At 37.7% G+C, this 25572-nt stretch overlaps 1 protein-coding gene across 1 annotated transcript in view; it reads right to left on the minus strand.

Annotated features, from left to right (window-relative positions):
- Window positions 1–12562: 12562 nt before the first annotated feature.
- Window positions 12563–25572, minus strand: part of cntnap5a (contactin associated protein family member 5a) — a 137048-nt gene continuing 124038 nt past the window's right edge. Inside the window, exons 23-24 of the mRNA XM_059342270.1 lie at window positions 18065–18139; window positions 12563–15391 (exon numbers count right to left, since the gene is read on the minus strand). Coding sequence (XP_059198253.1) covers window positions 15192–15391; window positions 18065–18139 — 275 coding nt within the window. The 3' untranslated portion in view covers window positions 12563–15191. The remainder of the gene's footprint in view (window positions 15392–18064; window positions 18140–25572) is intronic.

The raw sequence follows: 25572 nt of genomic DNA on the forward strand, positions 1-25572 counted from the left end.
TATCTGAATGAGGCAAAATGAAAAGGAATAACAAGCTCCTTTAAATAAAAAGGCTTGGATAAGGAAGAGGAGAAACAAAACCACCACTGCCGAGCAGCTGACTTAGGAAACAAACTCAGGAGGCATAAAATAGCCCTCATAAACAAAAACACAGCAGTTAATAAATGCAAGTAAATTGGAGGCGAATATTCCCCAAAGTTAAATTTCTGTGTGACTGCAGCCTTGTGCTCATTACTCTCAGTGCCAGAGGAGGGGTGCAACATTTTGGTACTTCAGCTTTAATCAAGGGTGTATTTGTAATGGTCACTCAGAGCACCAGAGAAACTCTGGACTGTTGGTAAATCCAGAAATACAGTATACTCTCAGACCATTCATTTATTCATATAAAATAGAATTCTCCATTTCATTAAACAACAATTCTTTCACTTGCACCCCAAATTTAACAAACTAGAAAATATATCAGTTGTCTGAAGCTAATGTGTTGCTAATACAACACTCCAGCTGTTAATTAACTCTTAAGCTAACTTAATTGGCTGTTTTATGTTTATTATGTGTGGATGTTTACTAGATAATTATTGTGTTAGGTTTCCCGTTGGAACTTAATCATAATCTTTACTGGTAAGTCTTTGTTTCCTTCTGGCACGAGAGATAATGCAAGAAATCTGACAGCTTGTAGATTCTTTTGTCGGTATCTCATCTTCTTTTTCCACCTACACACATAATGAGGACTCATAAATCCTCAGCTCATATATTTCAGCATGAATTAATGAACTTCCAGATAAGGTTCAGCTGCTGTATTAGTGTGTTTTCTCTGTGAGCGGGAGAAAAAAACAACAATGGAAGCAGCAAAAGTGAGCTGCATGTGGATTGACAGCTCGATGGATCTGCCCACAGGCAGCCAAATGTGGGAGGTGTCACGGATGCATTGTGGCCTCGCAGCATTGTGTTTGTTTCTACCCGAGTCTGGAGCCTCCGCAGGAAGCATCTCATCAGTGGGTGTCTGCGGGAAGACTGCTGAAAAAGTACTCAAGTCCCACCCTGTCACTCGGCTCGACTCAGCTCCACCTGCATCAGTAAATGAAGGGTTTCTCTTGTCATTCTTCCTGAAAAGCTGAAATGTGTTCATGTGGTTTTTCTGCCTGTTTGTGTCCAGTATTTGACGTTTTACAAGCCTAAATTGGCCTGAATTAGTTGTACATGTTGTTGCAGGTTTTCACTGTCCTCTAATTAGTTTCAAAAGTCTGCCTCAGTCTCAACTCTGCAACAGCACAATCTCTCCCATGTGAGTCACAAACTGCTCAGCACACATATAACGCATCTGCATTATATATGTTCACATGCTGCAAAAAAAAATGGTCATTATTAACATCTTTACGTTGACTCCTAATATTTGGTTTCAGTCAAGTAGCGTGCATGCAGGTTGAAAGTGTGTTTAAAAAGGCAGCCTCTCACACACGCAGCTCATTAACTCAGAAGTTTGGTGCAAAAGAAACTTCTGTCTCCAACTGTTTTTTTAATGCTAAAAACAGTTCCTGTGCTCCCAGGAGTTTGTGTAGGTGGCCCTGAAGTCAAAACAGAAAGCAGTGAATCTAATGAATAAGCAGTGAAGGTGATTCTTACCACTTCATCTCATTTCTCCAGTTTGTTAGACGTATGTGTGTGTGTGTGTGTGTGTGCGCGCGTGTGTGTGCATGTGTGTGTGTGTGTCTCAGGGACAAAGCAGGAAGGAGAAATTCAAATACGTGGAGGGCAACAGTTGGTGAATGGGATACATGTGAATCCATCTGTGGGGATTTTAAATGAGGACCAGCTGTGAGGCTGTTACCAACATGGAGTCGTTACTTCATCATTTCATTAACATCAGACTGATGGCGCTTCACTCGTCACAACTTGTGTCTGCTACTGTATATTTTCCGCCCAATTTAGCATGATGGGTATGGATAATTATGCACTGTAACCTCCATGTACACAGATGGAGGCCCTTTCTTAGAGCTCTATAGTCTGCACAAATCGTCTTTGCAACAATTAATGTTGAAATGAGTGCACATGTCAAAAAGATGCATCACTGCACTGTAAAATAAACAAAAAACAAACATAAAAAAACTGTAAAAAGTCTGGAACCAAAAGCTAAGTTTTTTTTTTTTTTACAATTACTGCATTATTTTTGTATCATTATTTTTAATGTTTTACCATTCAGGAAAAAAAATTGCCTTAATTGTACACTTATGTTTTTTTAATTTATTTTTTATATAGAATCCAATGTAATTACCATTCAAGACAATTAAGCAATCAAATCATACTGCAAAAAATGTGCTTGGGTTAAAATGAAATAATAAATAAATAAAAAGAGCCATGTTTAGGTTGAGTTTAAGCCATGGGGTAATAGACACATTTATAGAAAGATGCTACCTTTTAAATCGAGCCTCATACACGCAGTTTGTCCGCATTGCAAGTTTAGATCTTTACGGCAGTGTAAACAACAACCACTATTGTGTCTTTGTACCTATTGTTGAAGTTTTGGGTACATCCAATAACCAAATGCCATCATGTCTGGGTTATTGAAATCATCCTGACATACACACAGCTTGATGAATTCTAATTTAGCTGTGATTTAATTGCAATAAATTAACATGAAACATGATGCCGATTTATAAAAAAGTCTGAATTTATCCTTGTCAGGGAGTCCATGAGACACACAAGCAAACAACTTTTAAAAAGTATGTTTTCCGAGCGATCACACTCAAAAAAAGCAAACTGGGTGTCTGTCACCTAATCCTTAGTCTTACATGTAGCTTCTACTATATAAAATTATGTTTTGTGGTTAAACAGTTTTAAAACATGTAATTTTAGCATAAAATGCAATAATTAAAAATTTACAAGAATAATTTATGTTAAAACAACCCAATTCTAATGGGTTAAGATTTCAAATCAATTCTGCTTACAACTCATGAGCAGTAGGTGGCAGTCATGTGCACATTCCTAATTAGTAGTTTTTTGCTTTTTTGGGGCCATTTTCAAGGGTTTATTGATAGTGAGAGGGGGAGACAGATGGGAAGAACCCGGGCTTCTACCCTATTAAATTAAGTAACTCTTAATAATATCATACAAGTTTAAATGGCCCAATAAAATTACGTTAGTATGTTACAATTACCCTTACAAATCTAGTTGGACTGAGCCCTGGTAATTGATTTACAGTAACGCAAATACATCATGTTGACCCAACATATTTACATTTTGTCGCTCAACAAAATTGTTTCTCGCTAAACTAAAGCATTTTATTAAGGTGGAAATTATTTCCATAATTTTATTACGTTCTGGGAACAAGTTATTTTTTTGAGTGCAGAGCTACACTGTGTTGGAGAATCTCAACTCTGAAAGACACAGTGTCACGCGATTTATCACTCAATTTTGATTGTGTCATTTGTGTTGTGCCTCTTGAAATCCAACATCATGTCCACGTCGTGAGAGGTGGAAAGGCAGGGTGAAGTATGGCGGGTGTTTGGCCACCTGGGCCGCGATGGTAGCCATGAAGGCCTGTCTGGACCTACCTGGAAACATGCTGGCAAATGAAGCTCTGGTGAAGCTACAGATGTTTACGAAACAACCTCGAAATCTATTGGCCAAAAAACAAAAACAAATGAAGAGCTCTGGCAAATTACTCAACAAGAACAAATTTAAACACAGAAAATGATGCTGGACCGGACACAGCTTGAGAAAAGCATCTTCCAACACCAGGCAGGCCTTATCCTGGAACCCACAGGGTAAAAGAAAGCCAGTAAGACCTAAGAACACCCGGAGAAGATCTGTCGAGTGAGAACTCAAGAAAAAAAGAACATCTTTGAAAGAAACCGAAAAGATAGCAACAAAGCAAACCAGCTGGAGGAAGTTTGTGAATGACCTAACCCTTGCACCCCCCCTAACCCGTCAGCAGGGAGGAGGGTTTTAAGAGATTTTAAGGACCAGTGTGTGGGGTTTTTGGAGTATCTATTAGTAGAAATGAAAGAGCTGAAAGAGCTATTACTCATAATACCCATTTTCATTGGTGTAAAATCACCTGAAACTAAGATTTTTTGTTTTTTCCTTCGCTTAGAATGAGCCCTTCAGAAGTACATTTCGTTTATTTAACAGCATTGATTTTTCTTCTTCTTACAGCCTTTTTTTGTGGCTCTCTCTAATTCTCAGGCATGTGCTAGATAATTTGCTCACAGCAGAAAACCTGCTCTCATATTGTTTAGCTCCATTACCTATGCTAATAAATAAAAAGATTCCTACTGCTTCAGATTTGAGAAGATGGGTGTGAAATGATACTGAAGAACACTGACATCGCGGCCGTGCTGGACTCAAACTTGACTCGACTCGAGGGCACAGGGTTGTTCTGTAGCACAGTAAGAGATCAGAGCATAACCACAGTAAATCTGTCCCCCTGCATGCAGCATCCTGTTGACAAAAAGCTGTTATTCAGGTGAAGCGGAAATGATAAAAAAGTGTAATTGCATGTTACACAGTGTGAGACTGGGGCTTTTTGTAGCCTTAGCAACTACACACTAATATGCTCCTCGGTTGGACTCAAGGGGTTAAAATGTTGACTAGACTCTTTTGCCTTGAGATTTTGAAGGCTGAACTTGTCTTGAGGGCTAAAAGCTACAGATCAATAAATATTGAAACATTCTATGATGTGCATAGTTTTGCATTTTGCGGCGCCAACAAACCTCCAAGAATAGTCAATAATGTGTCGGTATGCAGAATGTACATACTCTGATACATTTCTGAGTGTTGTTAGACAATTCAGCTCACTTAATATGATAAATTCATCTCACATCAATTAATGCTGCAGGGTTTTCTTACAGAAGGATAACAACTACATTTTTGTCATTTAATTTGGAGGACTTGAAAAATTTAGCTGACAAAACATTGTCAAACTTCAGGTTCCTGATCTTTTAAGTATAAGCAGATCATCAGCAGACTGAATCGCTCATTTGACAAAAATTGATATTCTCTTTTCATGATGCAAAGCTGCTGGAAAAGTGTGTTCAGACCAAACCAACCAACTTTACTGCAGAAAAAACCATGTTTACAGCCTGGTAAAACAATGGTTTTGATCTCTACAACTACAATGACAACTGTAAGGGTGGTACTTTTATGAAACTCACCCATTTAAATTATATTAATGCTTAAAGTTATGCATAATTAAGGCATAGCTGCTTTAAATGACATGTGGGTGCCTTCGAAATCATAAAATGTTGCAACACACACCTTGCAAGAGGATTAGCAACTTGAATCCCACTATAGTTAACTGCCCGCTGGATCAGCAACTTGTTGCTGGTTATAACAAGCCAGCTGCGACACCCAGCACTGGGGATGGTGCTCGATAAATGAGTATTAAAGCAGTGGAGAGTAAGGTGGAGGGTCCACGCTGTGCTAGTTGGCTTATTTTGTCTTATCTGTGCTCAGTTAAATGGAGAGAAAGGGTGAGAGTAGAGAGTGAGAATAGGGCGAGGGAGATGAAACCAGCTGAATGTCACGTTTTTATCCAGTTTTCCACATTTTACTTTTAACGGCATCATCTCCTTGCACCTTTTTTCTTCTTTAATGGTATATAGAGATTTTGCGCCACCTACTGTTTATCTCAATGAACCACTGCCCAATATTTGCATAACAGTCATGGATAAAAACAAGCGTTCATTCACATTTTCTTTTGTTATTATTTTTTATTTATTTTTAAATCAGGTTAAAATTTCTGATTCATTTGGATGGAAACATGGCTATAGAGTGTTATAATAATCCTTCAACATGCTTAAATTGAATGCTTTTAAATAGCTCCAGGCATTCTGTTTGTCTTGCAGCACTTGGTTCCATATATTTTGGTGTAGATTATTTTCCCGCGTTGCATTCTGTCTATATGTACCAACCATGAAAGCATAATAAGAACAGGATAGGGTGCCACTGCTCAGCCTTGATGCCAATTTTCCCCAGTGACCAATTACGGTATTGTAGCAAAAAATCCAACCGCAGCACAGAAAACATTTAACTATTGATACGACTCGTCAGCCTGCAAACAAGCTCAATTATGTCTTTTTTTATTATGAATTCTTGAACCATTTAGGTTTTAAATTTGTTCAACTTTAATGTCATTTCAATGTAATGTCTCTGGGTAGAGTGATGGTAGAGCAGGGGAAACATGACATATTCAGAGGGTGTTAGCCAGGGTGTTAGCCAGAAAACTTTTTGGGCGTATGCAACAGGTGAGCAATTTTCATAGGAAGGAATAGGGTCCATGTCTAGTTCTTATAAAGCTCTGAACATGTTTGTGTGCTTGTGTTAAAGCCCAGAGCTATTTCCCTCCAGTGTCTCTCCTCTTCACTTGTATCGTCTCTGTAAAGTTTATGAAGCAGCAACATGATGATTCAGTTTTTACCTTTATCCAAATGAGAGCGAAACTCACATGGCTGAGGACAAAAAAGCAGCGTGATGGTGGATAAGTAAGTTTATTCTTTACCTGCTGCGTGTGGAGGAGAAGATCTGTTTCCCTGGTCTCAAACAAACACAAAGTGTTACTTGGCAGAACGTCAGCTAAAGCTCAGGTTGCTTATTTACACAATGTTTACTAACGAGCGAGCGACTCGCTGGCTTGATACACCCACAGGGACAAGAGGGAAGCGAAGTCTTTAACATGAAACTTCTCTTCCATGTTGGTTTGAAGCTCACAAAGAAAGCAGCTTTTTGTATCTTGCTGTAAAAACCTTGAAGAACAGAACAAAGACAAAGTTTTATTTTATAAACTATGAATGCAACAGAATGGCACCAGAGATTTTTATACTTTTATATGCAGCTATAATAGAACACAACACATACAACATAATTCAAAGTGATTATTTGTTATAAGATGTAGTGGAAATTATGTGCATCAAATTCAAAGATAATGCTGAGCTTCTAAAAATGAAAGACCAAAGACTTGATATAAAAACAGGAAAAAGTAGGTCAACACCAAAAAAAAAGCAAGAAGAAGCCATTAAATTAAAGAAGTACAAATAAAAAAGTGTGAAATTGTATTTGCTTTTGTTTGTGCACGCAGCACTGGCACTAGCAGGCACATAGAACATAAAAGCAGGCTTGGAGTAGCAGATACTCAGGGGCACCACATACCAAATAGTTTTCTTTGAAAATATCTGTACAGGCAGTTTTGAATTGATAAGCAGTACAAAATGAATACATTTACATAAGCTACAAACTGTGCCTGGTTTTTAAAAGCCTGCCTGAATGTTGCACTCTGCATTAGCTCAGGATACACTTTGCGTCCACAAATGTTTGTGAATTTAAAAGATCATTAGCTTATTTACCGGTGCAGCAAAAAGATGCTTGTAGCTGCTTTTACTAAATAATAAAGTGTCCTTCACTACTGTATCTTACTTCAAGATTGGTCTGAAAAAACATGCATGAAATTGCAGCTATTTGCTGTTTTGCACTTAAGAAAGTTCACAAGAAATGAAAGGAAGACATTTCAAATGGCTTATCTCCAAGAGAGAAAGAAGAAGACTAAAAAACGCCCAGAAATATTTCCGCTGGTGCTTTGAATGTGTGCACATTATCTCACTTTTTTTTTTATTAGAAGTATGTAAGTAAATACTGTTGTGATCGCACCACAGGGGAATCTTGGGTTCATTTGTGGGCTTTAACATTTGTGGACTAAATGAAACAGCTTTCTGAGTCAACTCACAAAATGGCAGGTCACCTCCATTTTGTGTCCTCTCAAGAACTTCCCTCCCAGAATGCTCAGCATTTACGACACCTTCCAGGTCACCTCATTGGTCAAGGCACCTTTGACACTACAGGTGGTCCACTGGTCTGCTATAAAGGAGCCAGTCCTCCCTCCCTTCTCTCTCTTTCGCCACTGCTTGCTGAAGCAGCTCCATTTAGGAGGGAACCCTGGATTCACCAGCCCTTCCCCCTCATCTCCTGCAGAGCCCTGCTGAGGTGAGGCCTTCTTCATCGAGAATCTCTTTCCCACAAGGAATTCTGAACCAACTGCAACTCTGACCTTCTCTGCGCACCAAAGTTGCATTAATGAACACAAAGTTCATTGCAACTGCCAGAGAAAGCTTTACCTCAACAACAAGGACAACAGCAACTTAATTTGCAGGACGGCAAATTATTGAAACTCATCCCCGATATCAAACTTCCTTCTTTCCACGCCCGCCACTGAAAAAGGATTTCCCCCCTTTTCAAATGGATTCGTGGGTAATGTAACTTGGCTTAGATAAGCAATCAGCAAGGACTTTAGTATAAAGGATTTGACCTGTAATTAATGATTTGGTTTATATGTGTGTTATAAGTATATTTATGTGATATTCGTGTTACAATCAAAGTTGTATATTAATCTTGCTTTATACAGACAGTCAGTCTTATATGCAACTAACTATACTAACATTTGACCTGCTTATACACTGATTTACACATAATATAATTTAAGTTAGCTGTAACAACATAGTTTGTTATAGATGTGTACCTTTATTTGCTTTACTTGTTATTTAGAATAAATACCTTTTGATTACAAATGCTGTCTATTTAATATTGTACATTATGAACGATATGCTGGCCTCTGCTGTGACAAGAATTCACAATTCCTTCAACCATTACTAAATATTAATCAGGTAATTTGATTATAATTGAATTCATAATTAATAATCAGTTCCAAATTTATATTGCAGTAACTTTACTGATTTAGATGAATTGGCTATATTTTTGCTGTTTTACAGATGGTGCCCCATCGAGCTATGATTTTGAGCAAGTCAAGTCATATCATTTCTTATAATTAATAATTATTTATGATAATTATTAATAATTCTTATAGCCATCTAACCACACTTGGTGGTTAGATGGTTAGATCCACACAAGTGTTGCTCAGGTTCATCCCTACATATTTGGTATCCTTATGGGAGGCATAGCATTTATGATAGCGCCCTTTTATTAACATATTTGACGCCCTGTGCAAGGTCATCATTGACTCATAAAAGAGCCATCCTTAATTTGTATCTGTAACCAGAAACCCCTACATTAGAATCCCAACAATACTCAAATAAAAGTAAATACAGTTTGTGTTGAGCTGCAGTGCACAGCAGCCTCTGGATCAGCAGGTTGAGGCTGAGTTTGGTTTACTGCAACTCACAATGTAAAATTAATTAACAGATGTCAGCCCTGCAGGTCATAGTAAGTATAGATGAATTACTGAATGGGACTACTGGGCACAAACCAACCAAAAAGACACAAAATGGCAACAAGGAGATGTAAAACAACAAACTAAAGACATACAATACAACCAAAAAAGACAGTGCATGATTATAAAGAGACATAAAAGACACAGAAAGGCTACAAAGACACAAAAAGACCCCCCCACCCCACAAAATTACTACAAAGAGGCACAAAACAAAAAAAGTGTAAATAATAAAAGTGTGTAAAACAACAAAATAAAGACACAAAATAACTTCAAGGAGATACAAAACAAACCAAAAAAGACACCACATGACTATAAAGAGTCACAGACTGACCAAACAATACACAAAATGACTAGAAACCCAAAACGACAGAAAAAGAAACAAGAGCACAAAAAGACTTAAATGACAATAAAAAGACACAACAGGACACAAATGTCTACAAAGAGGCAAAAATAAATGTGTGTGTGTGTGTGTGTCTCTGACTTTTATTTTGAAGAGTTGTTAGGGCCTTTGCATGTCTGCTCCCAGGGGCCCACACATGTTGATAAGGATGCATGTTGGGATTGAGTCATTACTTTCTATGAACTAAGATCCAAATATATCATTTCTCTTCATTATTATTATTTCATTGATCTTAGTGTGCAGCCCCCCTCTGAAGTTCTTCATGAATATGCAACAGGAAGTGATTAGTGCGATCATGTGACCACGTCTGAAACCCTTCATGGTTTTGTAATGAGAGCTGAAAACTTTTTTTTCAACCACTGCAATATTCATCGAGATAAGTTCAGGATATGATTGGATTCACTAAAATAGTATAGAAGTTCAGTAGTTAGGGCCTCGGGGCAATCGCACCGAGCACTACTGTTATACTGTGGATTTCTTCTTCTTCCTCTTCCGGACGCAATTTTGTCCCGCTACTAGTCCTACAACTTAAAGAGTTGCAGGACAAATTATATATCAAAACGTGCGGTTTGATCGGGATCAGTGTGCTATTACTTTTCTCTACAGAATACGAATTGCTCAAAATTTTGCATTGAAATGAATGGGACGGCCGACAAAAAATGAGCAAAAAAGAACAATCATTGGAGATTTTTAAATGTCTACTTCTCCGGCATAATTTCACCTAGAGACTTTAAACAGTAGACACAAGTCTTGTGTATCGGTGTATTAATCCACGTTTCGATAGGTCATTTAGGTTTTTATCAATCCCTGTTCAATGACCATGATCATTTTTGGAGAAATTCTGAGATTATAATGGGTGTGTATTGCACGGAATGTTCGTGTCAGAGTGTGTGATGTCATCGCTCAGAGTGTAGAGGGAGAGGTAAAACTGTCAAAAAATAAATTTTAAAACTGCACTCCAGGCCGCAAATTCCACTCTACAGAAATAATTTATACATAGAAACGTAGGAAAATTTGTCTTGACTCACAATCCTCTGGTAAAGCTGTCAGAGTTATAGTTTGGGCGTAAGATGCAGAGATGATCCACCAACACCACCAACAGCCTCATTGGCTCCCATATTAAAAACGCAGGAAGATTTAGGAAAAAGGAAAAAAAACAGTTTTTTTTAGATCGCTCTAACAAAGCTATTTTTTCATTTTTCTTTAAAAAACCATATGTAGACGTTCAGGAAGAACTCAGGACGCTCAAAGTGAAGTCGGATCAATGATAGGTATTATGGTTTTGCCAAAAATGCTTTCTGTTCGAGACCAGAAATTTCAGTCTGTCCACCTCTGCTGTCACTATGCCGGAACAGGTGTCTGTTAATTCTGTTGATTGCTTTGATCTGATTGCCTTTGATCTTTGATGTGATTACAGTTACAGATACACACACACACACATGCGCGTAAGCATGCACACTCCTCACACATGCATACACATGCTTCAAACACACGCACGCACACACACACACACACAGTAACTTTATGTGATTTTGATTACACACACACACACACATTTACATTTACATTTAGCAGACGCTTTTATCCAAAGCGACTTACAGGAAGAGTAAAAACACACACACACACACACTTTGAGGTTAAAGGGCATAGTTTTAAATCTCTGAAGAATCTCATCATAGTGCACACACACCGGCAGTAGCCCCCGTAGCCCTTTCAAAATTTCCCCAGAGGAAATTTTCTAGTTCTATATGTTATTTTATGTTTTTGCCACATTAGCATAGAAACCAGAAGTCAGGACCATTTTGTGCAATCACAGCTGAATTATACTCGCAGCCATCCAGCAGATTTTAGAGTCATTTCACTTCTGACAACATGATACATTCAAATGTTTTTAAATGACTAGTTTGGGAAATGACTCATATGTTTTGCAAAAAAAATATTTTATTTATGGACGTAATTAAAGTAAAGTACTTAGCATTACTGTCTATGAGAATATGAATTTTAGGCAAAATCTAAAATTTTAAACACCAGTGACAACATATAACCCTGGGTAGGGTCTAGCCTTAAAAGGAGTAACTGTAACCTTTACTCTTTGTCCAGTCCCTCTCCAAGATCCCAACAAGGATGCAATCTCTGACTGCAACCACCACAAAACCAAAAAACAAACACAAACAATACAAAATGACTATAAAGAGGTACAGGCCGACCAATGAAGACACAGGGGAGACACACGGTAGAACTATAAAGAGACACAAAACCCCCCAAAAAAGACACAATATAACTACAAAGTGACTAGAGCCACAAAATGACCAAAACAAAGACCAAAAAGACACATAATGACCATAAAGAAGGCCAAAATTACTAAAAGGAGACACAGAGACACAAACTGACCAAAACACAAAATGACTTCATGGAGACACAAAAGGACACAGAGTGGTAATAGTAGAAATAAATAAATAAATGCATAAAAAATTAAATGTAGAAATAAATACATTTGTAAAAAAAAAAATGGGGAAACGAAAAAATAAATATGAATGACATTTTAAAATATAAAATGTATGTGTATTTTTGCATTTATTTATGTTTATTTTTTTATTTCTTGACTTTTTAAAATGTATTTCTACTACTTACGTCATTTATCGTACCTCACATGTAACCCTGGGGAAAGTCTTAAAAAAGGATTAACTTTCTGAAACTTCTTCACTAGTTTTCTACTTTAAAAAAAACAACAACCAAAAAACCTCTTGCAGCTACATTAAAAAAAAAAAAAAAAAATCAAACAAGTGATACATCTTTTCTCCTGCAGCGAGGACTTTCACTTGGAGGTTTGTTCCCTCTCCAAGATCCCAACAAGGATGCAATCTTTCACTGGCTCCAACCTGCGAACGCCAACATTAATGTTAGACAGGAAAATATGTTAATAACAAACACAAGAGAGATACAACAGAGGATTAATCAATATATTCACTTTTATTATTAAATTATACATCTATACAATAGATCCTTAATAAAACTGCAGCTATACAAATCATTAAGAAGTAACCACATGATATTACCCTTTGCGATATAGCCAAAACACTCTGAGAGGTATGTATTCATTCACTGATAACTGGAGATCTGCAGACTATCACAAGGACATGCACAGACGGGTCCAGGAGCCCGTCTTTTGACCACGCCACTCTCTCATGTCACGTAATCTTCCAGGAAGGTAACAGTATTGTTTCTGAGTCTCTCCGTCCATCAGTCCAAACGGTGGAATCACTATGAAACATCCTCACAATTGTTGGACCGCCTTCCTTGAAATTTTGTACATTTATGAACCCAAGAAGATAATGACGTCATTCACTCATGACCGGAAAAAAACTTGCAGCCTTTAGATTCAACTTTTCTTTGGGCTTTATGTTTCGCACATTAAGCTCAAAGTACGACCGACAAAGACAGCTAACCTGCCGACGAGCAGCTGAAGCCGATGGATAGTGAGCTAAATCTGCAGAGCTGAGCCTCACAAACAGACTTTTAAAATTTAGGTGACATCGATTTCCCTCTGGCACCACCTGCAGGTCAAACTTTTAGAGAAGATCTAAAAAAAAGGAAAAAAAAAAGCAGTCTCCACTTTTTATCCATGCTTTAATTTGAGTTTTGCACGACAACTCTCGATTTTTTGCCTTGTATGTTTGTTTGTTTGTGTGTATATGGATTTTTTTTTTCTAAGGATCAACGAGTGTTAGATGTATATAAAAAAGTATTTGCATGAATCATATAGAAAACACCACTTATCCCTGTAATCCAGATAATAAATAAATAAATAAATAGAATCATGTCAGGGAACATAGCAGCCTTTTTTCTTCATTGCAAAAAAAGCTCTAAACACTTCTTGCTATGCGCCATGGAATAATACACTTTTGTGTCAGTACTTTTAGACTTTTCTGCACACTCGTTCCACATCAGTCTGACCTTCTTCTGCATACTTTGCTTTCACCAAGATGAGATAAAAGCATCTCAACCTTAAACACAAACTCACTCAAGTACTGTGACAAAGAGTCTTTGAGAAGGTATTGACCCTGGAGCTAACCAGAGCTGCATGAGCACCAGTTAATCCGCTGCTGTGATTCATTCTTACTCCTGCAAACATGCTGGTTGAACCAGTTTCCGTCCTTCACAAACTGCTGCCCATTTGCCAAATAACACCACACACTTAGGAGCTTCGTGGTTTGCCTGATTTGATAATGCTTTGGATTTTTTTAAGCCTGCAGATACTTTTCACTGGTTGTTTGATGAGTTTCCTGACTGTACATGCTCGTTTTGTGACTGCTTTGTGTTTATTTAAATGACAATCCTCTCCATTTAATTCTGATTTCTGCTACTTTCATGATACGATTTACACTCGTGCTTTTGGGATTTTTATGCACATGATAAATAATACAAGTAGATTTTGCACATTGAAATAAAGTCCTTCAGAGTTCTCTGGTAGCGCACCTGGTGGAGCGTACACCTTCTGTACCAAGACAGAGTCCTTAACAGATTCCGACCCCCGGCCCTGCACCGCTCCCTCTCGATCTTCATCCTTTTCTGTCAAAATATAATCTCTAAAATAAATAAAATCCATAATTCTACAAGCTAAAATCTCCCTACGACTAGATATATGTGGTCTGAATGCTGTTTGAGGGACAAGACTTGGAAAACCTGAAAAGCGTTGAGGGTTACAGATCTGTATCCAGCTAAGAAAAGATTATAGGATTCAGGTTGTCAGTTTCCATGCTACTTCAAACAACCTGGGGGGAAAACAAGAGTGAAAAGAAACATTACTGAGAGTCACCCATTACTGACGGTCAAACTGGCAGATGTTATGCATGAGTGGGAAAATCAGATTTCCTTTTATTCTATGCGCTGTGTGGGTCGCAGAACTGAATGACAATAAGCTCCTCTCTATGTAAATGCGATTGCTTTTGTGCAAATCACAAGAATAACTTCTAAAATGTTCAAATAAAAACTTGTATGCAAATTAGGCACTCATACAGTATAGGCAGTATTGTCCCCTTTTTCTTCTTCTACAACATTCACCACCACTGAAAAAACAAAGACAGCAGCGAATGCACGCATATCTTACAGGCCTGGCCTAGATTTTCCTGACTCGCAAGTACAATTTAGTGAGTCCCACTGCGATGTGGACAGCATTTGTAGGTTTCAAACAAAATGTTGTTTTTTTTTAAGTTGTGCGCATTCAGGATGGACAGCAGCTTCCGCTCGTTGCACTCGTGGTGTGCCCCTTATCGTCCAACCCCCGCAGAACATTCATCTTTTTGCTTTACACAGTTTTTGCGACAACAGAAACCACAGCAGCTTGAATCTGACAGTTTCACCAACATCAAATACACTAACAGCTGTAAAGATTCAGCCACTTGCTTTGTACTGGAGAGAGTGGACTACAGGCTACAGTCTTTAGCAGTGTTCCTGGGAGAAGTCCAGGGCACACAAGAGATGTTTTTGTTTGTAAGAAATCCTGCAGCGGCGCGTCCACTGTTAGTCCTTTATAAGAGAGAGGTAAGTTTGTGGCTGAGGTCCACAGAGTGCACACTGTAGTCAGATGTAGTACTCCTTCATGTTGTCCCTGACTGAGTTGTGGAGGTGCAGCTCTGTCCTGTAGTCTGTGTACATGCTGTGTCTGTTCTCCTCTTTGATGCTGCTGCTGCTGCTCCTCTGGGCCCGCCGCTGCTGGTAGAGGAGGCGGCTTATCACAGCCAGAGCGCACACAGCGATGAAGACCACTGCTGTGACCACACCTGAGGACACAGCGGGGGAGACGCATTAGAAGGTACCGGGGGACACCGCTGCCAACCCAGGCTCTACGCATTTAAGTTTCCTCTGATCCTAAATTAGTTACGGCAAAGTGCTTTGACTCTTTGCTGCAGACTGTATTCTGCGAGAATTCTTTCTATTTTATTTTATTATGTTTGCAGACACATAAAATGTAGATAATGAAAAATAGAGAATGTGTCAGGAGAAGTTAAGAAGCCTTATACAATGTTCCGTTACACGACAAAAAATAACAACATTTTAAAAAACAAACAAACATCAGCAACAGCAAAAAATGAATGCCACAAAGAATAAATAACAAGAACCAAACGACAGAAGCAAAAAACTAAAATAATACAAAAAAATTCTAAATACTGATAAATAAAAATTAAAAACAAAAACTTAAAATATATATATAAATAATATATAATAAATAAATTATATATATAAAATAAATAATAAAAATATATTAAAAATCATATTAAATATTGATATTGAATAATTAATATGATAAACTATAATAAAATATTATATATGTATAAATTATAACATATATAAAATTAAAAAATAACACATCAATTATATATATATTTAATATAAATAAGTACATAAATAAATCATTTATAATAATTTTGTGCTTAAACACAAAGTATGAATCCATACATCATAGGCTAACTTTTCAGAATAAAAATTAGCAGTGTTTATTATTGGACATAGAAATAGTTAAATCCGTCATCTCACCACTGATGCATTGAGCTTCTTTTAGTCTTTTAAATTTAGGTTTAATTTTTTTAATGCTTAAAATATAGTTGCAGTTTCATACATACATGTACACATCTATATAACTATAAATATAAAATGAATAAATATTAAATATATAAATGAATAGAACCGTTTCCTTTTAACATTTTCTATGGACATCACATTTTCGTTTCTCAGAAAAAAGCAACTTAATATTAGCACATTATTTATTATTGGATGTAATTAAATCCGTCATCTCACCACTGATGCATTGAGCAGCTGTGAGTGCATTAAACTGGGGTTTAGTTTTTATGCTTGAGATGTAATTGCAAATTGTGGTCTGATTGTTTTGTGTCTGTCTGTATTATAGTTTTTAGATTATTCTATTTTATTACAGGGTGTGCGAAGTGATTGAAATATCTGATGTTTGGAATAAAAGCGTTAACTTTGTCCTCAGATGCAGAATAATAATAATTATAATAATTTGATGCATTGAAGTACCATTGACTGCAGGAAAATCATCATCATGTTTGCATACTTACCATAAGCTCAAAAAACAATGAAGAAGGAATAATTTTAAAACACCATGAGAAAGAGTTAAAGTAGTTTTTTAAAATACAAAATTATAAAATCCTACTTTTTAAACCACTTATTTAGTTTTATTTGACATGCAAAGACATGTTCACAATAAATGAGCTATAAAAATGATACAACCATAAATAACACAAGCTTTTTTTCTCAATTAAAAAGTCCTAAAGGAATAGTTTGACATTTTGGGAAACACAGATGATGAAAAAAATGCTGTTATTAAACATAGTTTTTCTTGTTATTATCCCTCTGACCCTCTGAATGGGATTGAGAAGTATGTTTAATTTAAGAAATCGCCAAAAATACACCGTATATCATAGAAAGAAACTGTAAAAACAGGCATTATCGTTGAAGTTTGAACTTCTGACATTCCTTGAAAGGATTACAGGTTTACGAAAGTTTTTATGAACCAATACAGAGCTTAAAATTTTAATATTTCTGTCAAATGATCTTTATTCTACATGTCTCATTTAAAACGTTGTTGAAAATGTTTTTTTGGAATAACTAGATCCTGTTAAAAACATTCATTTTTTAGCGATACTGTGAAGCCATGATTGTTTCTGCTGAAACGAATAAATATTAATTGAAAATCTGTTTACACAGAGCTGAGAGGAGAGGACAGGAGAGGCTGCAAATATGACAATAGTCATGTATACATTTTGTGGGCGTATATAAGTGTATATATAAATTACTTACATTTTGCAAGACATTTTTAACAAATAGATATCTGCAGTTGATTATTATGCCTCAACAAGGTGAAATCCAAGTTATTTATTGTGTGGCGTACATTGATCAGCCTCTTTGGGCTTCTGTTAAATCCAAACTAAATGTTGTGCAAAAACACCAGTTAATTTGTGAATCTGCCGCTTCTATTTTCCTCCTCAAACTCCCACAGAGAACTCTTATTCCTTCCCTATACTTTTGACTGTGATGTTACTTTCCCAAATGTCGAACTGTTCCTTTAAATGATTTTATTGGTCTAATCTTATACTGATGTTTCAGATCAGCTCGGGGCATCTTTGCTTCCAACAATACCGTGTAGGGAGACGTGAAATACAGAGCATAGTATTCCCTGTTCAGAACACACACAGAATCATCCAACATTATCATCATCGACTCCAATTAAAAAAAACAACAAAAAAACTGAGTGAGTGGCAGTAATGAAAATTAGCTCGAGCTAAGACTGAGTTATCAAGAGACTCGGGGGGGAAAAAAAAGAAAAAAGAATTAAGATGAAAGCAAATGGAGAGAATGACAAATAACAAACAGCTGGGACTCATTTTCAATTAAGCAAAGAAAAATAAACGGGCACAGAAGAGAGAAAAACAGACCTGCTATCACGGCCAAATCCTTCTGGGTGCCGCTGCCGTGCTGCTCCTTATCTTTATTTGCTGTTACAGTTTGATCTGGAAACAAACAAATTAACAAATCAACACACATTAATCCATATCCTACAGGAGGCACCTGTCCGACCTGAAGATCTCTAGAATCTATTACAACGAAAAATGCAAAATATGCTCCAAAAATAATCTTAGATCTGTGGATTCTCCTCTTATCACCTTTTCCCGTGAAGTGTTTGTTACACTTCACTGCTAAGCTCCATAATAACACTAAATTATGCATGATGATCAAATTAAGTTCAAGTTTTACTTCTCTCCTACTGATTTCTGTCTTTATATAGCTCACTACCATTCAAAAGTTTGTAATCTGCTGCCATCAAAGCTCAACTGGTCTAGTCATATAGTTGAGATAACTTTTTTTGAATGGTCTTACATGCATTTAGGCTGCAGAAAGTAATAAGTCCTCCTATTTTGCATAAAGGGTTTGTCTTGTTGAAATCACAGAAAGAGACAAACATACAACTGAGAAGCAGCTCAAGAGGAACAGAAAATAGATGCAGATGCATCAAAATGTGTGCAGCTTTAAACAGGAGAAGGTGTCAAGTGCACAATAATGCCTTTAACAAGCTGGAGTTTAACTAGAGACTATAATGAAGTCATGCTCCCTCTGTGTATGTTTTTATTCAAGCTCCTCTGTTCTTTGCAGACAACAAACAACAACAATTTGTTGTGTTCGCCGCTCCGGTTGCATGTGCATGTTCGTGCATGTACATGTGTGTGTGTCCCAGTCTGTACTGCTCTCATACAGCAGTTATCACCTTCCAGATCCGCTGTGGGTTTTTTTGTGGCCATTAACCCACTGTTCAATATGCCCTGAATCCAGCATACATCCATTTTAAAAGGGCAACATGCTGTTTTAGCAAAGTTATTTTTTAAACTTCAGAACAGGAAAAAAAGGTTTGCCGAGGGGAGCGCAACTAACAAAGGCTAGGGTTCAGCTAATAAACAAACATTAATAAATAAGAACCCAAAACCAGGTATAAACAGACCCCCGGGGCTGGAGGTGCCTTTTAATGCTATGGTATAATGTTAATCGGCTTTATTATCCCACAGCAGCATCTCCCCTTCTTTATTTGTTTCAGATTAAAGTATTAACTAAATCAACCTGGCAGAATAAGACGACTTTAGGGCCACAGTCTTCTGTTTTCTTGCAGACTGAATTCTGCACTGAGGCTTGCATGTTTTAACTCATAATGGCACCTGAAATATTAGCAACCTTGCAAACAGCATCTTGCAAATTAAACACAGTGGTATGAGACGAAAAAAGAAAGGAAAAAATATTCCTTAATTTTTCATTAAATTGCCTACTGTTCAATGTTTGCTTCCCTCACTCATCTTAAGTCCCAGCAGCCCTGAACAGGTCTGTGTCTGCAGGGACATTTCTAGGATTTAAGGACATTCAGAGCTTAACTTGGGCCACTGTTTTATTTTTGATAAACAAGCTCTATTTTAATGCTTTTTTTATTCACTTTGGCACCTTATTTCCTCTGTTGGCAGCCTTTGTGTAAATTGGGTATCATACTATGGACTGACAAATCACAGTTAAAGCTAATTAATCCAACTAATGAGGAGACTGAGGGTCCAAAGAAAACCAGCATCTGGGGACACACTTTAATCTTTCACTTATTTTTTTTCATAAAGGTTTTTTCTTTTCAAATGTCTTTTCTGTTATTGATTGAAAAATGAAGAGAAAAAAACATCAATATGGCTCATTCAACCATAGTGTTTGTCTCTGGTTGACTTTTAAATGTCATCTCATCTCATTTAAATATAATCGACTTAAAGTTTCCTTCTATAATAAAGGCTCTGACAGTGTGACCTGAGATGAGGAAGGTGTTGATGATGAAGCTGATAACCTGGTAATAAAAGTCCAGGTGTCAAACCAACCTTGAAGCTTCAGAGGCTGCTGGTTTCATTGCATGTTGGCGCTCCACGAGATGAGCTGATTCATGTTGCTGCCAAAAACAATGACTAAAATGTCATTATGTTCTGAATGAGAGACATTGCATCAGCCAGCACTGAGCTCAATCTGCTGCCTCAACAGACGGGACAATTAGGACGGCATCTGAAATTAATCTAATTTTTTATGATCTATATTTATAAATGGTGTGTCATTGGCTAGACAGCGCCAGAACCTGTCCATCCTTTCGGTGTCACTGTTATTTGAAAACTAATGAAAACTTTACGCTCAATATTGATAAAGTAGTCACTATACAGCATTAAAGTGCTAAAATAATGTCAATCAAGTAAACTTAATTCCATATATTTTTGGTGTGCAATCTAATGGTGCAATTTCAACTGTTAAGTCTGTCTATATTGTGTATATATTGTTCCTGATTTTATAGTTCTTCTTGTTTAATGTGTTAATGCTAATATTGCTTGTTTCTATTTATTGTTATTTTATTGACGCTTCTTTCTATTTTTACTATACACTTCTGCAGCTATAACTACTAATAAAGGAATATCATATTTTATAAGAACAGGTGATAGAGATACAGAGAGAGGAGTGAAGGGACTTGCAAGTTTGTTTGGTTTGTGACATGTGTGTGTTTGCCTTTTTTTACAAAGACAATGTTTTTTTCTTCTTTTTTCATTATTATTATTTTAAATGTATGTCATCTTTTATTTATATTGTTATTTAAATGTGTTTTATTGCTGAGAATGTTAGGACATTTTGTTGTTAAATCTTCTTTGTAATGGTGAAAAAAATCAGTCAAAAAATAAATAAATAAAGAACCATTTGCTTCTTTCACACATAAAACAAATATGGACAAGAATAACTGTGAAATAAAAAAAGATTTGAGGTGTAAAAACACATCTGTGTGACTGTTCAGATGCTGGTATGGACAGCCCCATTGGTAAAGCATCTGTTCTGTCAGACTGACAGGTGAAAACACAGCTGGACTTTCTATGGTTTAGGCAGATTGTGATGAAATTCAAAAGTTACAAGTTTTCAAGAGGAAGCCAATTAAACTGAATTGACTGGTTCTGATTTGAGTTGTTTTGTTCATTTACAGAAAGCCTGGGGTCTGTAGCACAAAAGCAAGTGAGTGGAATAGAAGTTTTTTCTTTTTTTCGAACTTCATGCTGTTTTTTTACTGCAACACAAAACCTCCTGAACCACACTGTCAAGTTCTCAGGGGAGTTCTCTTTACTTCTGCCCAAACTTGAAAAAGGGCCTTGACCATCTACAGGGTGTATCGTAATCAACTCAAACGCTTCTTCATTCTCTTTCCTTTTATTTAGTTAAGTTTCAATCAAGCCATTGAGGTCGAAAACCTTGATAAGAGAAAAATAACACCAAATAATACAATTACTCAAACTGCCTTGCTTCAATTACACACACAAATATAAAGTTACCATTAAACCTTTCATAAATTTTACTAAACCAACATTACTCCAAATAACAGTTATTACCGTACCACTATTATCATGCCATCACATTAACTTAACATTAACATAAGAAAACAGCATTTAGAAATGAACTACAATAGCATTTTACCATTAAATATTCATTCAACTTGCAACAAATAACATAAAATCATTTCCCCACCAGTAGCATCCTTGGAATGGCCAGCAAGCAAAGTCCCTCTTGAGATCAGCTTCTGTCTCCAACAGCCGCAACATGCGCTTCTCAGCCTCTCCAACAGCCGCTTCTCAGTCTCTCACCTCATGCTTGAGGGATGCGGGGCACTTCTTGCTTTCAAAATAAAATTTTCTGTCCATTTCTTTGGTTTAACAGCACACCTCCCACTTGAGCTCCTGGTACCAGGAACTCATGTCACACTTCACTCGAGCGTGCCGGATCTTCTCTTCATTGGTCCTCCACTGGAATCAAGACAACAAGACGCCTGACATCTCTGTGTAAGATTGTGACAGGGATCTTTTTGGTGGGCTTCTTTGCTGCTGTAGTGCTCCTACCACATTCCTTACGGGATGGCTCCTTGATCATGACTGGATAGCTGGGAAATGTTCTGACCCTAACATCTTTCACAACTCCTTCCTCATCAGGACACACACTGCTCACTCTGCCCATTTTGAACTGACCTCTAAAGGCATTCTGATCAGACAGCCAAACAATGTCTCCTACAGCAACATTTCTCTCCTTCACCATTTGCTCCTGACAAATCGGTTTGGAGCTGCCAATTGACTCCACTTCTTCCAGAACTTATCCACCTCTGACTGAATCACTCTCAGCCTTTTGTAGGGGTAACCCTCAAACTGGAAGTCTCCTGGATCTCCTCTCAAACTCGCCCGTCCCAGCAGGAGAGAGTTTGGAGTTATATACTCCACACAATCCTCTTGGCTTTGTGCTCTAGCGTCTATAGGACTCCCATTGGCCAAATTGGCTGCCGCATACACAAAGGTCTGAAATTCTCCCCATGTAAAAATGCCATTACCACCCAAGTTCTGGAGGGCTCTCTTCATAATCCGCACTGCTGCCTCAGCTGCTCCATTTCTATGAGGTCTGAGTCTGCAGGATGGATCTCCCAGGACCAATTTATGCCATGCTTGGCTGCCTTTTCCTCCACTCCTGACATTTCCAGGTGCTCCAAGAACTGATAGAGGTCTTCAAGGGCAGGTTTGGCCCCAACAAAGTTTGTACCTGGGTCAGACCATACCTTGCTGGGTCCCCTCAGTGATGTAAATCTTTGATAGGCAAGCAGAAATCCTTCTGCTGACAAGTTGCTGAATGTGGCATGAATGGCTCTGGAAGCCATGCAGCTGAACATGATTCCCCCCATGATTCCCCACATATTCTGAAGGCATACTCACAGTCTTCAACATCGAGCACAAGTGCCTTAGATTCTTCTTTTGAGGACGATGCCTCCCACTTTGACTTCTTTGTGGTCTGACATTTCAGGCTTAGCCAGTTGCCAGCAGCCCGCATTAACCAAGCAACAACGTTCTTCAGCCTGGACAAGCTGCTGAATTTCTCCACCTCCAGAAGATTTTTAACAGCTGAGCTGGTAAGTGTTATTCTCATTGCATCTTCACCCTGTCTCATCCCTGGATCAGTTTCTGTTGCATTACGGCAGACAGTCAGGCGAGTTGGATCAGCATCATTCTGTTCAACAGAGTCTTCAGCTTCCGGTTGCTCCTGCGGCGTACCCCTTTGGCATCGCTTTGCTTGACCTCTTGTCATCACTGCTGAAAATGCCTTCCTCTGGAGCTTACTGATGCTGTCCCTGTCAGTCACAACTTACTCTGCTGAGGTTGACAGGTGAAGATCTTCCACAATCTTTTCTTCCACACAATCAAGAAGCTGGATCTTTTTTACCTCTGGTGAACGGGTTGGCTCCCCCTGCTTTTGAAGGCTTTCCCAATCTGTCCTCCAGCGGTGGTAGTCTCTTTTGCAGCCACTTAACACGGGCAATCTGGTCGGTTCCGGTTTCACACCTGTACCGTGCCTCTCCTCAGCAATCCTCTGCGCTCTGGCAAACTCACCTTTTCTCATGTTTCTCATGCTCATTGTACGCCACTCTCAAGTCCTTAATTAGTTTCCAAAAGTCACTTTCTTCCGTTACAGGGATCCAGGACTCCCAGGCCGAGAATGCCTCAGAGGTTGCTTTGATCAACTTTTCCAGTACGGTAAGGTGAACTTCATATCCTTCACAGTTACTGCTTTCCACAGGCATGCCATATGTGCGTCTAAAGGCCTTTTCTGCTTCTTCAAAAGCAGCCTCCAGTGTGTCGGATCCACATCTGGTCTAGAGGTTAGATTGAACAATCTGCTTTACCTCATGGAATCTTTGCTCACAATCACTGGCAGCTTTCTTTAGGTCTGCATCCTGCTCCTTACTAAGCACAGCCTCTTCACTATCCTAAGTGGCCATAAGCTCTGCTTCTAGCCCAATCCTGTAATCACACAACTTACCAGCAGGTTTGTTAGGCAAGTTGTCTTCATTAAATCTCCAAAATTACACAATTTATTAAAGAAACTATAAAAACAGATAATAATGATGCTTTTACCAAATTCATGATGGTCCTTGAATGAATCTAGTGTGGAAATCAGGAAAAATTAACCAAATATATTATTGACATCAAAATCACTTTATTCTACATGTCTCATTTAAAATCCCCCCCCCCCCCCCCCCCCCCCCCCCCCCAAAAAAAAATAAACTGTTTGCACTGAACAGATGCTGTAAAAAAAAACGTTAAATTCTGCACTTCAGTGCAACTGTTATACCATGATTCTGATTATAAATTAGGAATCAAAAGAACTGATTTTTTTTTATATTCATTTCTGATGGTCCTTAAATTAATCATGTATGACAAACGCTTCAGTTGGGAAAAATAATACAATTTAAGCATAAAATAGTGATATTTAATCAATATCACTTTATTAAACAATTCTCATTAAAATGTTCACCACAAAATAAACTGTTTGCACAAGCCAAATACTGTAAAAACATTACATTCTATAATCTTCAGTACAACTGTGAAGCCACAATTGGCTCGACTAACTGTCATGTGACACAGTTTACACAGAGCAGAGAGGAGAGGACAAGAGAGGTTGGAAAAATGTAAATACTTCAACATGTAAACGTGTGTTGCCCACATTGTGTTTATAAATGAACAATAATAATATTTTAATGTGTATGAAGAATCAATTTTTTCCCTCATTTTTGCAAAATACATGGTTGCCCTTAAAGTTGGAATAATTTAGTTTTCAGACACAATCCTCTGTTAATTGTGGTTCAATTTTCATTGTGATATGTTTGGAAGAGATTAATTAATCAAGTTTACAGAAGATATACACTTCATCTGACAAGAATAAATCACATTGTCACAATCATTTCATGGAAATAGGTAAAACATATTTATTCCAACTTTATGGGCAAAGAAATTCTTGCATTTTTTTCCCTATTTCTTCTTTAAAATACAATTTATGGCATTTTAATTGTGTTATACAGCACAAAACAATTACTTTGGTTCTCCCTACTTCTAGCTGTGATGGCACTTTTTCTACAGAGGTGCAGGACTTATACTGTACTGTATATACTGCAGTGAAAAAAAGACCACCCTGACAAAAATATAACAGGAGCAAAAAACAGCAACCCTGAAACTGCTTAAAGGCAACCTGCCCAAAAGATTACACCCTCCCCACAGTAATCACATCATCTGTGCAGCGTCCTGACACACAAACAGGCAGCTCCATTAGCAGCAGTTCCTCTAATGGACACTAGTCACTATCTTCAGGAAAAGTTGCTGCAAACTGCTCATGTTTGATGCCATCAAAAAACCCACCCACGCACACACAAGTCGAGGCACAGTCTGTGTGTGTGTGTGTGTGTGTGTGTGTGTGTGTGTGTGCACATGGTGCGTTCGCTGTGTGCTGCAGGTGTCTGTAAACACTGTTACATGACTGTGCAGCAGAGAGAACAGAAGTGGCACCAAGGAGCCTCTCGGTACCAGCCAAAACAAACACAGAGGAA

Source organism: Centropristis striata, chromosome 10 (assembly GCF_030273125.1).
Source record: "Centropristis striata isolate RG_2023a ecotype Rhode Island chromosome 10, C.striata_1.0, whole genome shotgun sequence".
NCBI classification, from domain to species: Eukaryota; Metazoa; Chordata; class Actinopteri; order Perciformes; family Serranidae; genus Centropristis; species Centropristis striata.